The sequence below is a fragment of the Hyperolius riggenbachi genome, chromosome 1 (genome assembly GCF_040937935.1).
Source record: "Hyperolius riggenbachi isolate aHypRig1 chromosome 1, aHypRig1.pri, whole genome shotgun sequence".
Lineage (NCBI taxonomy): Eukaryota > Metazoa > Chordata > Amphibia > Anura > Hyperoliidae > Hyperolius > Hyperolius riggenbachi.
Genome location: NC_090646.1, coordinates 568,582,371 through 568,600,748, shown reverse-complemented (window position 1 = coordinate 568,600,748; position 18,378 = coordinate 568,582,371). Strand labels below are relative to the sequence as shown.

General features: G+C 44.5%; 1 protein-coding gene across 1 annotated transcript in view; it reads left to right on the top strand.

The window, feature by feature from the left end:
- ADGRV1 (adhesion G protein-coupled receptor V1) overlaps positions 1–18,378 on the top strand; it is a 629,361-nt gene that overhangs the window by 378,604 nt on the left and 232,379 nt on the right. The window contains exons 78-80 of the mRNA XM_068247792.1: positions 599–841; positions 10,640–11,047; positions 14,203–14,387. Coding sequence (XP_068103893.1) covers positions 599–841; positions 10,640–11,047; positions 14,203–14,387 — 836 coding nt within the window. The remainder of the gene's footprint in view (positions 1–598; positions 842–10,639; positions 11,048–14,202; positions 14,388–18,378) is intronic.

The following is an 18,378-nucleotide window of genomic DNA, read 5'->3' as shown; positions in this document are numbered from 1 at the left end:
CGTTGGTGAGAGGAATAAGGACCTCTATGTTATATTGTCCTCTACTTGTCACTAGACTCGCTAGCTGCATGATTGTTTGCTTATGTGAGCTTTCCAAGCCAAAAAATCAGTATGGCAGCCAGGCAAATGGCATCTGTAAAAGGGAATACAGATAGAAGCCCCCATATTTCTCTAAGGCTACATTTCCACTGATGTGCCACCCATGCTGGTGGAAAATCGTATCCGAATCCAATAGCAGTGCTAATGCATGGCTAATGGATGCGTTGTCTGAAAAAATGCAGCCGCCACTATTTTTTTTCTCTTCCGCGTGCGATTCAGAAGCAGTGTACATTTAAGCTGTAATTTAGCATTCAAATTCTCATGTAGGAAAACCGAAGGAATTCACATAAAGGGAAACTTGGCCTAACTTCATGATCCCTTTATGGCAGCAGCACTGATAAACCAAAGTTTTGTAAACTCTGTCTAGTAATTTTTGTTTCAAGTTTTATGGGTGTCTTTTCACTACACAGTATGCTTTCTCACCTGTCTATACAGTATAATATTTATTGTTCTCCTCGAGTGAATCCAGACAAGTAATACACATTTGTATTTCCTGCAGGTTCCGGAATTGGAGACCTACTTCTTTATTGAACTGTATGATGTCAGTGCCGGTGCTTCAATAAATAGCAGCATTCGATTTGCCAAAATTATCATCCTAGAAAGTGATTCTCCTTATGGGCTGATTTCATTTGCAGTGGGGTCTCGAGTAGGTATTGCCCAAAAGAAAACTACTCTCATCAGCCTTCAGATCTCTAGAGACCCCAGCACTTCCCAAACCATTTCTGTTGGGTATATTATAACGGTAAGCTACAACAAGGAGTGTGACTATACTGTAGCTGTCATGTTTAAAGCAAAACTTCACTATTGTTGAGAAAAGAGCAGACCTTACAGTTCAACTCTGTAGAATGCATACATTAATGACAAACCTTATTTCACTTGCCATACAGGTAACCGTGTAAAACAGAGTAAAGCTAGGCTCACAGTGGTCAGTTCCATAGCGCAAACGTTATAATGAGTGTAAATTGCAATTGAGATCAGCCATAGACTTTAATACAGTACAAAGCCTGCATGCAGCGAGTTAAAATAACGCAATCCGTTACAATGCAGTACTGTGAACAGGCCCATAGAATTGTATGGGCAGTGAGTTGACATGCTGAATTATTCTGCAATGCCTGGATTAGTCCAGGGGTGGAAAACAAGTAACAAGCTTCTACTCTGGGTAGCTGGACATGCAGAGAGAGAAAAGATTCCAGATTTGCAAAGAAGTGCAATTTCAGCACTAGTCAGTTTTGAAAATTCACTGCTGGTTGTGCATTACAATTAAAAGATGAAATAGTAAGCCACACTCACCAGATCCTATGACTCTTAGGATTAGGATTAGAGTCAAATGAGCTTTGAAAGGTTTAAGCCCCTTTCCCGACTACTTGGCTGCTCGGCTGATCTCCCTTCAGTCAGATTGCACTCTTCCTGTCCGGCGGACAGGAAGAGTCATAAGATCCTAAGAGTCATAGGATCTGGTGAGTGTGGCTTACTATTTCATCTGATGTTATAAGAAGTTATATACGCTGTGGATGAACAACTCTGGTGAATTGAGCAGCAACTGACAGGCTTATGGAAGCCTAGTGCGGAGAACTGTGTAGATTGGCATATCTTTGTATGGACATATAGCTGGCAGCGCTGTTGTCTTCTTTGTGAATTTGAAGAAAAAGTGGACAGTGACTTGTTACAATAGCGCACTGGCATTTTAAAGAGACGAGTTTCTCTCTGTGTCCAATTGTGAATTTTACTATTTAGAGTAATCGCAGTGCAGTGCTTGTAATGTCCAATCGACAAGGCGCCCATTTTCAGGCCGAAATTAGTGGCATCATGTATTGATCGAGCATACTGCAAGATGTCGGGCTGTCATGGTCAATCGGATACATGACGGTAACGGTGAGCGATATCGGGTTAAGGGACGAAAGCGACAAAACCCCCAGGGGGGTTGCTCGTCGGATTCCGCGAAAATTAGATTTCCGCGATTCCGGCTGGAAATTGGCAGTTCCATTCCGGTGAGCCGGAATTTCTATGCGGAATTTTGTCTGATTTTTTTGGCCAATCAGACCCATCGGAAATTAAAAGCCAATCAGAAACGTGTAAAAGCTGCATTTACTGTTAGGCAGGATTTTAAAGCCAATCAGAAGGATCGGAAGGGATAGACCCATCACAGATGCTTAAAACATGCTGATTTTCTGGAATTTCAGCACCAATTAGAGTCTTAACAAAAAACAATCAATCCTACGTTAGCAACCAGCTCCTAGCTACCTATCATCAGCTATCCCACCCATTTTGTATAGAAGAGAGGTGTGACAGTCACGAAGCTTGTGGTTTTCAGTCTGGTGTTTTGGAGAGAGTAGAGACAGACCCATATTAGTTGTATGTTTCAACATAAAACAATAGTCTTTTTAAAGTCTTTTTAAAGACTGTATATAAAACAAAAGTCTTTTTAAAGACTGTGAGAGAGAATTAGACTAAGTGTGAGCCATTAGCAGTAGTAGGTGTATTTGTGAGAGAGTGACAGTAGATTGTTAGTTTGAGTGATAGATTGTAGTGTAGTGTACTAGTAGTTGCTATGTGGAGAAGGTTATGGCCCATACTCACGGGCTACTTTTGTTGCCTGTCGCTAGAACACGGGAGCGTGTGCGCGACAGTTCGGCGACAGCTCGTTGCCAGGTCCTTCCGCGTACACACGCGGAAGAGGGACTAGGGATGCGACGGAAGCTGTCGGCGATGTTCCTCCCCCCTGCCGGAAACTCAATGCACCGGCTATTAGGTTGCTGTCGCTAGTCCGCATACACACGCGGACTAGCGACAGTTGCGGCAAAGTTGCGGCGGCAACTGTCGCCAGGCGATTGACCGTGCCAATCGCCTGGCGACAGCAGCAACGAGCGACGGTTCGGGGCGTGCGCGCTATACTCACGGTCGACCTGTAGCCGCAACACGCGCGTGCCACGTGGTTGCGGCAACAATTGTAGCCCGTGAGTATGGGCCATTAGAGAGAGCCAGCCAGGCCGCAGGCTTAGTGTTTGACAGAGTGAGAGAGTTAGGTGATTGATTAGTTGAGTGTAGTGCAAGTTCATTTTTTTTCTTTATTTTGTTTTTGATTTATTTTCTTATCTGTTTTTTAGTTCAAGTTAGGCGGATTTATTTTACTTTGGTTCTGTCACTCATACCCCTTCCCCAATAAACGTTATTTGCCCCAAAACAATGTAGTGAGAGCAGCAGCAATTTTCTGCCACTCCTAAAAGAAAATGGAGTGATGGTGTTGGTGGATCACGTCAAGTATGTGATCAGGTTGGGTGAGGGTGGCAGCAGCAGCAGGAAGCGTTCCCCCCTGATCAGAGATGTTTTCCCTGTGTTCGCATGCAAGAAAATTTTGACAGAGCAGAAGGCGAACAGAGTTGTTGAATATTTAAATCAGGAACCCACTACCCAGTCTTGGGAACTTGAAGCTAGTGGCAGCAGCACCAGTAGTGGCCAGGTTCCTAACGACCAGAACCCGACCGCAGCTGCTTATCTTGACAAGGTTGCTTCTTCCCAGTACTCTCCTCCAGAATTAAAGCACACCTTTGTCGATGAGAGAGATGTGCAGAAGGATTGGGATGAGGCATTGGAGGAGACCATGGGACCAAGCTCCCAAGAAGTGGTGGGCTCTGTGGTGACAGAAATGGCCCCTGTGTTTTCTTCATCCAGTAATCCATCACAACTGGGAGTTTGTTTCACCACCACCAATCAACATCACAAGTCAACTACAGAGGTGTTTCGTGGCCAGGTGGAGGGCCCAGAAGAGTCACTTATGGTTAACAGAGATTTAGTTGAACTGGATGATGTTTTGGATGATGAGGTGGCGAATCCAAGGTGGTGGCCATCTGGTGGGTTAGGCACTAGCAGGCGTGAGCAGCATCGAGAAACAGAGCAGACGGTTGGCCAGCAGCCTGCAAGTGCTATCCCGTCTGTCAGTACCCACCAGTCCAATGCTGGGCATCAACGTGATAGAACAGGTCGCATCACTGCTCCTCGTGCACGCACGTCCCCATTATGGAATTATTTTACTGTTCCGGAAGAGGAGGAATCCAGGGCAGTCTGTTCTGTGTGCTGTAAATCGGTGAGCAGAGGCAAATCGGGCAGCGGGTTCGGCACTTCAGGGCTGATAAGCCATCTGCGCATCCACCACAGACGGGAGTTTGAATATGTAAAGAATTACAATAAGATGGATGCAGGAAAAGCAGCAGCAACAGGCCCCTCCTCTACTTTTTCTAGTCGTCCTGTCGCTATCCAACCTGCTCAGTCCCATTCTACTTCAAATCCCTCTGCATGCCAGGCTGTAAGAGGGCTCCAGACCTCCTTGTTGGTTTCCTCTGAATCACCAGTGTTCCAGCGTCAGGCCTCTGTGCCAGAAATGTTGCAGAGGAAGCGGATGCTCCCTGCAACTTATCCGTTTGCTGTAAAAAATAATGCGCTCCTGGCAAGGCTGTTGGGCCAACAGCTGCTGCCCTACCAGTTTGTGGACTGTGCCCCCTTCCGCAGACTGATGAACAGTGTTGCTCCACAATGGAGGATCCCCAGCCGCCATTATTTTGCCAGGAATGCTATCCCTGCCCTTCACCAGCACATTGTGGAGTGTGTCGGCCGGTCTATGGATCACGCTGTCGGTGGCAAGGTGCACTTCACTATGGATGGCTGGAGCAGCAGGCATGGGAAGGGAAAGTACCTAACTTTTACCGCCCATTGGGTCTCCTTCCATGGTGCTGAGCAGGGTGCAAGATCTGGGGCATCTCAGCTGGTGGTGCCGCCACGTGGGTTGAAGGGGAGGCCTGTTCTACTTCCCTCTGCTACCTGTTCTGTCCAAGGCCAGTCCGCCGTTGCTGAGCCTCCCAGCAAGTGGTCCCGCTCCTACACTGGTCTGCAGCACCATCGATGCGAAGCAGTGCTGAAACTTGAATCCATGGACGAGAACAGGCAAATCGGATCTTTAATCCTTGCAGCCTTACAGGATCAGATTCGGCAGTGGCTGTCCCCCCGAAAACTGGAGACAGGTGTAGTGGTGTCTGATAATGGTGCCAACATGCTGGCCCAATATTTCTGAAGGTGGCTACACTCCCTTACTTTGCCTGGCCCACGTCTTCAACCTTGTAGTTCAGAAGTTCTTACTCACTTTTGATGGGTTGAAGGATGCTGTGGCCTCAGCACGAAAAGGGTCAGCCCACATCCATCACTCCACAACTGCCACCGCGTCCTTGAAACTGCTACAGCGCCGCCATAGCCTGCCGCAGCACAGGCTTATTTCTGATTGTCCGACACGGTGGAACGCCACCCTCCACATGCTGGAGAGGTTGTGGGAGCAGTGAATGGCGGTCAGGCTATACCTGTCTCAGACATCTTCCTCCAGAACAGGGCCACTGGACTGCATTACTGGGGACCAGTGGCAGCTGATTGGACAGGTGTGTAAAGTCTTGGAGCCGTTTGAGCAGGCAACAACATTGGTCAGTGAGGAGCACTGCAGCATATCAAAAGTGCTCCCTCTTGTCTTCATGCTGGATAAGGCTCTTGACAAAATGCTCGGACAGGGGGAGGAAGCCCTACTGAACAGTGGTCAGTCAAGTGGGGGAGTGAGTGAGCACGCTCAAGTCCTGGATGAGGAGGTAGAGCTTGTGGAAGCGGAAGAACCCATTGTCCGGGGGTGGGAAGAAGATTTTGATGTGGAGCTGGAGCATGACGACAGTTCTGACAGCCAGGAAGAGGTGATTCATAGTAGACATATCTTCCCTATGGCTGCGCATATGCTCCAGTGCCTCCGTAAGGACCACCGGATTAAAACGTTAAAATCAAGGCTCGACATGTGGGTGGCCACCATCTTAGATCCCCGGTGCAAGGGAAAAATGCGGCAGTTCATACCCCCTCCCAAGCAGACGCCAGGATGAGCCACATCCAGGATGCCCTTCTTCGTTGGGTAGAAGATGTGTTTCCTGCACCTGTATCCCAGGCCCAAGCTACCAAGCCTCATCATACTCAGCAAAGGTCTGGTGGTCCCACTCCCAGCAGCAGCAGCACCAATAGCCAATCTGTGAACCTGCTGAGAATGTTGAAGGAAAAAAAAATAAACGAGTCATGGTACAGTGATAATTACAAGGCCTCTCTCACTGATTCATGATGAAGATTAGACAGACTAAATTAAAATTGTGCTGTTTTTCAAGCCTCAAATGGTCTCCCTCTCAAACTCTGCTGCCTATCACTATCATTGCATATTTTTGCATTTCAAGATCATAAAAATGCAGCTTTTGCAGCTGTCCGACGTTATATTCTATCCTAACCCTATGCTTTTGGCCAACGACTACTCCTGCTGCTTCCAAAAAAAATTGTAATGACTGCCGCTGAACCACCTCTAGGTCCCATGGCCTACAACTTCTCCTGCTGCTCCAAAAAAAATGTAATGACTGCTGTGAAACCACCTCAAGGTCCCATGGCCTACAACTTCTCCTGCTGCTCCTCAAAAAAATTATAATGACTGCTGAGAAACCACCTCTAGGTGCCATGGCCTACGACAACTCCTGCTGCTCCAAAAAAAAAAATTGTAATCAGGATTGTGATTCAGCCACCAGCAAAGCACTGGTATTTGTTTAAAAGGAAACATCCATTAGGTTCCCTTTAACATTGCGGAAATTGTTCCGCCGGAATGCGGAATACCGCAGGAAACCGCCGGAATGTAGCGGTAGCGGAATTTCGTTATTGCGATAGGCGGGATTACCGCAATAGAAATCACCTCTTCTGATCATCCCTAACCCCCAGTGTATAAATGTGCCCCCCATGTGTGCATTTATACATTACCTGTCCTGTGTTGCCCACCATCCGGTGCCACATTTATACACTAAAGGGGGCAGCGGCAAGGCGGTGGGCTTGTCAGACGAGGCTGATTCCTGAGAGAGTTCAAGCTGAAATTGATCAGGAATCGGCCTGCGTTATATGGGCAGCCGACAGATCTCTCTCTCTAATCAGATTTGTTGGTAGAGAGATTTGTCTCTTGGTCAATTCTGCCCATCATCGCTAGATACATGGCTACCTTAATGCCCAATCAGAGGCATGATGGCTTTTGGAGAGCAGTAAAGGTAGCCATACATTATTCAATCTATCACCATTAGATGGATCCCTCTCTGATAGAATCTTATCAAAAAGGGATCTATTGCCTGCCCACAAGGCAGTTTCTAGGCTAAATTGCACCCAGGGGGAGGGTGTAAAAATCGCCCACTCCCCCCCTGTGGAGCCAGGTATAGGTGCCCGCAGTATAGGTTAGCCAGGTCTAGTTAACTCCAGTATAGTTAGCCAGCTATAGGTCTCCCCAGTATAGGTAGCGAGACATAGTTGCCCCCAGTATAGGTTAGCTAGGTAGGTGCCTCCAGTATAGGGTAGCCCATATAGTTGCCACCAGTATAGGTTAGATAGGTAGGTGCCCCCAGTATAGGTTAGATAGGTAGGTGCCTCCAATGTACTGTAGGTTGTCAGTATAGTTGCCCCCAGTATAGGTTTGATAGGTAGGTTCCCCCAGTATAGGTTAGATAGGTAGGTGCCCCAGTATAGGTTAGAGAGGTAGGTGCACCCAGTATAGGTTAGCGGGGTAGGTGCCTCCAGTATAGGTTAGCTAGGTAGGTGCCTCCAGTATAGGGTAGCCCATATAGTTGCCACCAGTATAGGTTAGATAGGTAGGTGCTCCCAGTAGAGGTTAGATAGGTAGGTGCCTCCAATGTACTGTAGGTTGTCAGTATAGTTGCCCCCAGTATAGGTTTGATAGGTAGGTTCCCCCAGTATAGGTTAGATAGGTAGGTACTCCGAGTATAGGTTAGATAGTTAGGTGCCTGAGTATAGGTTTCTCCAGTATAAACACAGTGGCGGGGGGCAGCGGCGATCCTCCGCAGCCTCTATCACCTTCCTGTCCCAGGTGTCTGTCGCATTGGTAACAACACCCCCTGTGGTGACATGCAGTCACGTCATCACAGGGAGGCGCTGATACCACTGCGATGGACACCAGGGAGAGGAATAAGATAGAGGCTGCATGCGTGCAGGGATCGCGGCAGTTGAGATGCAACGCTATGCTCGCTCCTCCCTCTGCTATGCCCACCCTCCTGCCGCTTATTCCGGCGCCCCGGGCAATTGCACTATTTGCACGCCCATAGAAACAGGGCTGCCTGCCCACACACTGCAAGCTGATTTCGGGCTCTTTATCCACTAGCTGCCTTTTTGCCAAAACCGCAAAACGCATGCGTTTGCTGAAGTGTAGCCTGTTTAAAATAAGAATCTTGGGTGGCCTTTTCCACTGCTGCATTCCGATTTAAAGGAAGATGCAAACGCATGTCTGTGCGATTATGATGCATTTTGCGTTTCAATGTAAAGTATAGGAACGCATGAAAAACGCATAGAAATATGTTTGTGTTTTGTTTTGATGTAACCACTAGTATCTATTTTCAAAAATCAAGACAACACTTGCCAATCAGAAAAACCCAAACACATAAAAAACGCACAAAAATGCATCAAAATAGGTCAAAAACGTTTGCGTTTTGCAGTGGAAAGGGCCCTCACAATAGATTTCAGCATAGAAATCGTCCCAGTGCCACCACTACTTGTTTTTTTACACTGCATCAGCCTCATTATCTCGGCAGATAAATGGCTCGATAGATCATTTTCAACAGCTCCGATCTGCTTTTGATAATTTTTCTGATTGATTTTATCATAGAAGAGAATGGAAATCAATCAGAAAAAGGATTGGAAAATCGATTGGAAAAAGGATTGGAAAATCGATCAAAAAGTAAATATGCCAAAAAAAAACCTCAATGGGCCTGATTCACAAAGCGGTGCAAAGTGTTTGCATGCCTGTGAAAAGCCCTTTATCACGCCTAAACTCAGTTTAGGCGTGATAAAATGAAACTCGCGCGAAATTCCCGCGCGCAAAGTTTTGCACGGTGCAGTGCGCGCGATGCGCCCATTAAACCCTATGGGCGCTGCGTGCGGAGTTGCGCAATTGCGCGCGCAAAACTTTGCACGCGGGACTTTGCGCGCGATAAAGAGCACAAAACGGTGCTAACTCAGCAGTGCAAAGGTTATCACGCCTAAAGTCTTTTAGGCGTGATAACTGAGTTATCACCGCTTTGTGACTCAGGCCCATTGTGTATTCCCAGCATAAGGGCTTGTTCACACTATCAGCGTTTGCTGATTTTTTAGGCGCTGGCGATTTTGCAAACTGCCCTAAAAGCGATTGTGCAATGATTTCCTATGACAGTGTTCACATGTAAGCGTTTGATTTCATTTAAATCGCAAACGCGCTACATGTACCATTTTCTGAGCACTTTTGCTCAATGGTAGGTATAGGGCAATCGCAAAGTGCTTAAAAAACGCTTTGTATAGCGATTTCCCGAGCAGGGATGGTCGTAGTCAGCCAACTTCGCTACGCTGGAACTACGTGTAGTTTTACGCAATTACGCTTCGCCAAACTACGGCTTCGAAATCAAATATTTGCTTAGTATGCATTTCGTAGAATATGCGTTAAAATACGCAATTACGCGTAGAACTCTTCTATGCGTACATTCCCTTTCCAATGCGTAAATTTGTAAGCATACAATCGTACGCGGAAAAATAAACGCGAGTAATGCATACGTAGTTCACTACGCAATACACATGTTAACTACGCATAGTAAGCGTAGTTCTGCAACTTCACCTACGAACTACGATGCGTAGATGCAAACTACGATGCGTAAATTCGCACTGGCGTAGTTTCTGCTCATCCCTGTTCCCGAGCTCTTTTATGAATAAATACTTTGTTTATTCATTTCCGGGTTAAAGAGAACCCGAGGTGGGTTTGAAGAATGTTATCTGCATACAGAGGCTGGAGCTGCCTATACAGCCCAGCCTCTGTTGCTATCCCAAACCCCCCTAAGGTCCCCCTGCACTCTGCAATCCCTCATAAATCACAGCCAGCGCTGCTGACAAGCAGCTTGTCAGAGCGGGCTGTGTTTATCTCTATAGTGTCAGTCTGCTTCTCTCCCCGCCTCCTGCAGAACTCCAGTCCCCGCCTGCATCCCTTCCCCCCCTGCTGATTGGAGGGAAGGGACGGGGGCAGGGACCGGAGCTCTGCAGGAGGCGGGGGAGCAGCTGAGACTGACACTACAGATGTAAACACAGCCTCACAGCACGGCTGTGATTTATGAGGGATTGCAGAGTGCAGGGGACCTTAGGGGGGTTTGGGATAGCAACAGAGGCTGGGCTGTATAGGCAGATCCAGCCTCTGTATGCAGATAACATTCTTCAAACACACCTCGGGTTCTCTTTAAAGAGTTCACTTCCTGACAAATGAACACTGAGAAAAAGTGCTTATAAAAGCACTTTTCTAAGCGCAAATCGCAGGGAAAAGCTCTTCAAAAATCACAGTATAAATGGCTCAGCGCTTGCGATAGCCCTGGCGATTTATAATGTGAACAAAGCCTTAGTGGAAAAATTAGTTATTTGTAATTTATTAAATTCTTTTAAGATAAAAAATGTTTTGAATATATAAATCATTCATGTAAGCTTTTCTCTTTTTAAGGAGTTGAAAAGATCAGAAACGATTGGGCACGCAGTGATTTATCCTGCAGTTGCTGGCCAGGATTTTGCCAGTTCTGAGGGGATGCTCACCTTTGCACCAGGACAGAGGACTCTTATACTGGATATCACCCTCTCTCCAGACACAGCCTCCCTCAATCCATATCCAAAGCGTTTCCAGGTCTTACTTGTCAATCCCACAGGAGGTGCCAAAGTAGATCCGCTGTATGGAACTGCCAATATCACTATTGTGTCAGACCCTTCATCTCAGGCCACCTGGGGGCTACTTGATCAGCTCCAACAACCATATGATGAGGTCAATGTAAACCGGGTTCTGCAGTCTCTGAATAATAAAGTTGGCACTGAATTCTCACAAGAACAGCTTGGTGCCACCATAACTATCATGGACAAGGTACGATTAGACTTTTAGTTTAATTTGTTGCCGGTAAAGCTTACATTTATTGTGTGACTGTGGATACAGCAATTAAGACCATCTCTCTTGGCTGGTTACTGAAAGACACCATGTGACAGTTTATCAAGATTCCTAAAAGAGTGTTCAGACATTTTGTATGCTTATTAAAAGAGTGACCAGACGTCCCGAATTGCCCGGAACGCGTCCCGGATTCGGGGTCCGCTGTCCCAGGCAGCATGATGTCCCGGGAAACGTCCCGCTTTCAGCAGCGGGACGTCCCGGCCTCGGGACTCTGGCCACTCTATACTCATGAACTGGCAGCGGCGTCTATGGGCGCCGTGCCAGTTCATTGCCTGCAGCCCCGCTCCAGACTCCTCTTCCGGTGTCTGTTCCGACACCGGCAGGCGAGCAGGGCAACGGCAAGATGGCTGCCGAAGCCCTGTACTAGAAACTATTTGTGTCTCCAGTACAGGGCTTCGGGCGCCATCTTGCCGTAGCCCTGTCAGCGCAGGAGACGAGCAGGAGGAAGGTGGTCCCGGGAGCAGCGCGCCAGAGGCCGGAGACTTCTTCCAGGTGAGTAAATGCTTTCTTTTTCAGGTGAAATGTTTGCCCGCATTGTGTTTCTTTTCTGGGGAAATGTTTGCCCGCATTGCGTTTCTTTTCTGGGGAAATGTTTGCCCGCATTGCGTTTCTTTTCTGGTGAAATGTTTGCCCGCATTGCGTTTCTTTTCTGGTGAAATGTTTGCCCGCATTGCATTTCTTTTCTGGGGAAATGTTTGCCCGCATTGCATTTATTTAGTACTGACATGTTTGCCCGCATTGCGTTTATTTTGTACTGATATGTTGCCCGCATTGCATTTATTTTATACTGACATGTTGCCCGCATTGCGTTTATTTTGTGCTGACATGTTGCCCATTGCATTTATTTTATACTGACATGTTGCCCGCATTGCGTTTATTTTGTACTGACATGTTGCCCGCATTGCATTTATTTTATACTGACATGTTGCCCGCATTGTGTTTATTTTCTGGTGTCCGGGGTAACTGTTACTGCATTTATTATTTAATGGTCATAGATGGCTATGTTTGCTGCTTTGTGGTTACGTTGTACTATTAGCATCACACAGTTTCTGCACATGCATGATGCAAAGTCTCGTTTGTCCACATCATGGCGTAAACATTGCTTTCTTATGCCTCACTGTTACATCATTACGTTAGTTCCGCCCATACAATGGCACGGCCACGCCCATTTTTCGCCCCTCCCCAGTCTTCGTCGCTACGCGCTCCTCAGTCCTCCCCACTTTTCGCCCGCCCCCCCACCTCCCTGTCCCAGGTTGGACCCACAAAAATCTGGTCACTCTATCATTACTACAGTTAAAGCAACATTGTAGCAACAGGGATATAAAAGCTGCCATATTTATTTCCTTTTAAAGCAAGCATGTGAGATTTAAAATAAGTCACATACCTCCATAGAGAGGCCTCTGCATCCTCCCGACTGCGTGCTTATTTCTGGTGTTATTCAGACACTACTGCAGCTAAATAGATCAGCAGGGCTAACAGGCAACTGGTATTGTTTAAAATCAAATAAATATGGCAGCTTGCATATTCTTCTCACTTCAGCTGTCAGTTAAGCTATGCCAGTTGCTTGTGTGTCCTACTGATCATCTGTTTCTGATTATTTCATCCACTAATCCAGAAGTATGTAGACCATGTGCTCAGCCTCAGACTAAAATCTCACTACACTGGTCACATGCTCATTTCAGGTGTGTGATTCAGATGCTGCAAAACCCAGAAAGATCTGCAAGCCAAAAATATAGCATCTTCCATATTCCTTTTAGTATAGGGTCATAGCAAGCCAGAACCACTAGGATGATTGTAGAAGGCCAAAATAAACTAACAAGCTATGTTAAATAGAATTTCTTTCTTTTTAAAACAAAAGTCATCTGTTATGGTTTCTATCCATACATACTGTTGATTTTTTTCTTTTATATTTGATTCTGTGATCAGACTATCTGTTTGATTATTCATGCCAATTTTGAAAAATTAATAAAAATGATAATATGTAAAAAAAATAAAAAAAAAGTAATAGGAAATATGTAGCTACATGTAAGTAAAAATTACTTTCATATTGTCACCTCAGCCCAATGAGTGAATATCCAGATTATTCCTTTATGTCCCTCATAAACCATCTAGACACTTCTGGATTACAGCATGCCTGTAGCCTATTAATTTTACAGAGGCATATTATACAACTTGTTTCAGTCTTGTTAGGCATTCATCAGTTAATGGATTGGCATGATTCTATGGTAGGACTTACAAAGCAGGGCTGTGGAGTTGGTACAAAAAATCTTCCAACTCCCACCCCGACTCCTCAGTTTATGAAACCTCTAACTCCGTCTCCAGGTACCCAAACTTGCTCCAACTCTACAACCCTTTTAGGGCCATGGAGTGGGTACAAAAAAAAACCTTCCAACTCCTCAGTTTTTGAAACCACTGACTCTGACTCCTGTTACAGAGTACACACTTCAGTATTGGAGAATAGCACTGTGATTTGGGGGCTAAAATGATCTAAAAGCTCCCCTGTAAAAAAAAATAAAAATTAAGCTAAATAAAATTTTGCCTTATAAAAACATATTTGGCTTTACAGGAGCAAAATGTTACTCTGATAATGCATTACTTTAAATCAGTGAGCAAATGTGCAAATCATTTTGATAAACAGATGCCTCGGAGACTACAAAACTGTTTTGAATGGGTTGACTGTTTAACTTGTCACTAAATGCAGATGGGGGTTTTCTATGGACTGATGCTGTGTAACAACTCTCTACATACAAATCTCTACATACAAATCTTAAGCATTCCCAATGATTATAGGTTGTGCTATAAAGAACTTACTACACAACCAACCTGAAGAATTTCCTTAACTGCAACTGTGTGTCCTGTGGCACTACCTTCCATAGCAAACTAGACCATATCTGACAGAAAAGCATGAAGTCCTCTGTCGTTTCTTTGACTTGCATAGTGTATACAGCTGTTGTCGGCCCACAGATTTCCGCAATGTAAATCAAGGTGTAAATCAAGGTGTCTATTAAAGCTCAAGGAACTAGTTTACGCTTGTGTTCAGGCTTTTGACTTGCACACTGTATTCTACTTTTCAGGTTGTCAGTGATGGTGGAATTCAGGTTCTCACTGAGGAAAGCCGCATCCTGTTTTATGATATACTGTGCAGTCTTCTTAGTCCAAACCGTATGGATACACGTGGATACAGCCCATTGATACAAGTTGCTGAGGTCTATGCCTTCTCGCTGCTTACTGGTGTGACATGTGGATCTCCAGGAGTAAGGTAAACACATGGTTAATTGGTTAATCCAGTCTTTGTTTGGGCCTGTGTCCACTACACACAGTTTTCTGCGTTTTTCCACACACTGGGCATATATATATATATATATATATATATATATATATATATATATATATATATATCCACAATAAACCATTTAAAAACCTCAATGTACGTAATTGCTAGAAATGTTTTCCATTATATTGCTTGCCTGGATTGGTTCATTTTCTGGCTGACGCTCCACTGAAATGTGATGCTGTACCTCTAAGTCATAATATACTAATACAGTTATTCAAACCGCACAAAGCCTCATGCTAGATGGATTGGTCCGGATGCTGCCTCTGCATAGAATCTGGCATGTCGTGTGTACAGCACCCTTGATCTACCTGGCGGATCCTCTTGGCCAAGCGCACACCAATGGTATTCTTCTCCTACTTGCCTGCTCTTTGCGCCTCCTCTTCCTTCCTCCCCTGTCCAGAGCAACATAATGCATTGCTAGCCTTTTAATGTATATTTTACTTTGCGTTTTAAGGTGTAGTGATTGTCTGGAGAGTGTGTTCGATGTTACAGTTTGTGATGTCTGGTATTGGACCTTTGTATGGTTCTTTTAGCAGTTGAGTAATAAAAGATTGTTGTATTTACAGAACTCAGCGCTAAACTTTTGCCCGCAGGATCAAATCCTGATCCTTGCGTGGGGACAGTCCTCTTGCATGTGTACAAGCCCTAACTTTTCAGTATATGCAGGAAACTGATGTAATCGTGCAAGCTTGACCTCACTTTTTATTACATTGGGGCATATTCATGAAACAGTGCAGTGGTATGCATTACCTTGTCAACACAGGTGTCGCAAATTGTGCAACTCAGGGTATGTACTAGTCAGAAGTACCTATACAATTGCTGTGTGCTCCCCATGCATGACAATTTTGACACTGCATAGGTGTTAAAGGTTTGCAACTCTGACCAGGTTCCTATCCATCCATACTGTGGTTACTGAGAGGCTAGGAATTTAAAAGCTATGCTACTGCTGTCTTGTTCACACAACTGAAATCCAGGACAGATTGCTGATTCTAATAGCTAATTCACTATGCTTTCAACAGTGCTTACAATGGTCCAATATGTGTATTGACTAGTTTCGCATTACTTTTAAAAGGTATGACTTTTACAAAACTTTTTGTTTTCTACTTGCTTAGTTGGCAAATTTATGCCACCAGACATTGAGCATTTTGCATTATTACCAGTCCGGATTTGCAGCATCATTATGTTTTCCCATGATCTTTAGTTCAGATAAACTTTAGTAAATTATGGCTCCACAAAGTAACAGCAGGAGTGCTTAAAGGGAAACCGTAACCAAGAATTGAACTTCATCCCAATCAGTAGCTGATACCCCCTTTTACATGAGAAATCCTTTTCACAAACTGATCATCAGGGGGCGCTGTATGACTGATATTATGGTGAAACACCTCTCACAAGAAACTCTGAGACTATGGTCCTGGCAGTTTCCTGTCTGTGAACCTCGTTGCATTGTGGGAAATAGCTGTTTACAGCTGTTTCCAACTGCCAAAAAAGCAAGCAGCAGCTACATCACCTGCCAGCAGTAAAAATGTCACCATGTGATAAATGTCAGAATGTAAATCAGGGATTTAAAAGATTTTACAATGGGCAAACACTGACTCAATCATTTATACATAATTATTGTAAAAATGAAGCACTTTTTTTTATTACATTATTTTCACTGGAGTTCCTCTTTAAAGCCCTAGTTCACCTTCCCAAATTTTTCATTGGAAATTAAACTGTGACTCTCCCTGCAGCAGAAAGAAGAGGTGGGCAGGGTCAGGTGATTCTCTCTGTGTGCACAATGAAAGACTGGCTAGAGCTCCCTCCTACTGTCTCCATGACAACTTACATAGGTCATAATAAGAGTCCCACCACAAAGCAAAAAAAATGAATAAACGCGAAAACAAAATCTTTTTTCATTTCAGTTTATGATATATTCTACACCATACACTTTTTTTTAACAAATAAGTTTTATTGATTTTCATACAGTGCAACCATACACATATACATAATACGTTGTACAATAAAATCCACAACCCTTCCAACCCCACCCCCACCACCCTTCCCTTCACGGGCCGTCCTGTCAAGAATTATAGCTAATAGGTCCAGGCAGTAAGTATTAAGTAGAGTTCAACACCCTGTCTCATAGTCTACACCGTGATCTTGGTATTCTGTCCATGGAACCCAAATCCTTTCACATTTGAGAGGACAGTTTCTCTGCAGATAGGTCAGTTTGTATAGAAGTAAAGCAGCATTAGTTGTTTTCACCCAGTCAGATGTAGGTTGGTGCACGTGGCTGTATCCATGAATGAAGGATAATAGTTTTTCTTGCAAAAAAAGCATAGCATATCCCAAAGAAGCACTGCCCTCCTGGAGCACCATAAGCCATTAAAGTTTCACTGGGGAGCCCTATGCATTGTAGATACCCCACTGCCTGCAGCTGTTTTCCTGGTGACACAAAGGACAGTATTTACTTTGTGCTATTGTTCCTTATGCCAACGCTGCTGAATCTAAAATGAAAGAAGAGCTTTATTTTAAAAATCAAAAATGTTAACTGCAAAACACAGATGAGAAATTAACACCTTAAAGGGGAAATGAAGTAAGAGGTATACGGAGGCTGCCATATTTATTTCCTTGTAATCAATACAAGTTGCCTGGCATCCCTGCTGGTCTATTTCTTTGCAGTAGTATCTGAATAACACCAGAAACAAGCATGCAGCTAGTCTTGTCAGATCTGACTTTAAAGTCTGAAACACCTGATCTGCTGCATGCTTGTTCGGGGGCTATGGCTAATAGTAAAAGAGGCAGAGGATCAGCAGGGCTGCCAGGCAACTGGTATTGCTTTAAAGGAAATAAACATGGCAGCCTCCATATACCTCTCTCTTCAGTTGTCCTTTAAGCAAAGGACAGGATTTATAGCCCTGGGCCCACAGCCTAGGTTCTCAACACATGGAACGTGTACCCCAGGTGATACTTTAAAGAGGAACTGAATATAGTGTAATTAATAAAATTGCTTATTTTTCTATATTACTTTATAAAATATTTAATCTCTGTTTTTCCCCAAATTTCCTCACTTTGATTTATATTCTGGAATTTTTCTCAGGTGGTGACATCTTTACTGATGACAGGTGAATCACTGTGGAATGTTTATTTACTGTGTGTTCCAAAGTCAGTAGAAATAATGCCTGGTTTCTCAGAATGCTCTGGGAGGGAAACTCCACATTCCACATAGCTGAATAGCCTAGGCTAAACATCGCTGGGAGGGTGGGGTAACATACCAATATACAGCAATATATATGGGAAGTGTTTCTTGATGCTGAAACCTGTATAATTAACATAAAGTGGGTGTCCTGTATAATTGACTACATTCTACAACATGTCACTGTGTGATTCTTCCAACTTCATGTACCTGCAGAATTGTGTTGTGCCAATGTATGGGGACAAGACCTAGCCAAGTTGTTCTCTATGCCCAGTCTTTCTGTGTTTAGTCAGAACAGTACCACTATTGTAATTTCTCATGCCTCTGGGGACATGAAGTGAGAGGGATACTGAGGCAGACATATTTATTTCCTCTTAGGTATTCTGTCCCTCTAGTTGTTAGAAATTTGGAATGTTGGAGATTTAGAATGGAAAAAGGCGGGACAGCCTGCTACAGAACATGCCACTATTATAAAATCTCCTCAGTAGTAACGATAGCTGCAGCTATCGTGAGTCAGAAGCACAGTGCTTTCCCAGCATGCACTAGAAAGGAGAGAACGTGTTGGCACACTGCTTTGTGCTATGGGGGAGTCGGTCTCTTTAGCAGCATTACTTTACCATATGTCTGTTGGCAAGTAAAGTATATGAGGTGATCGTGATTTTTATTTAGATTTTGTAAAGTTATTTGAAAATATTTTTATTATGGGGTTTCATGTTGTTCCTTGACAACAGCTGGCCGTAT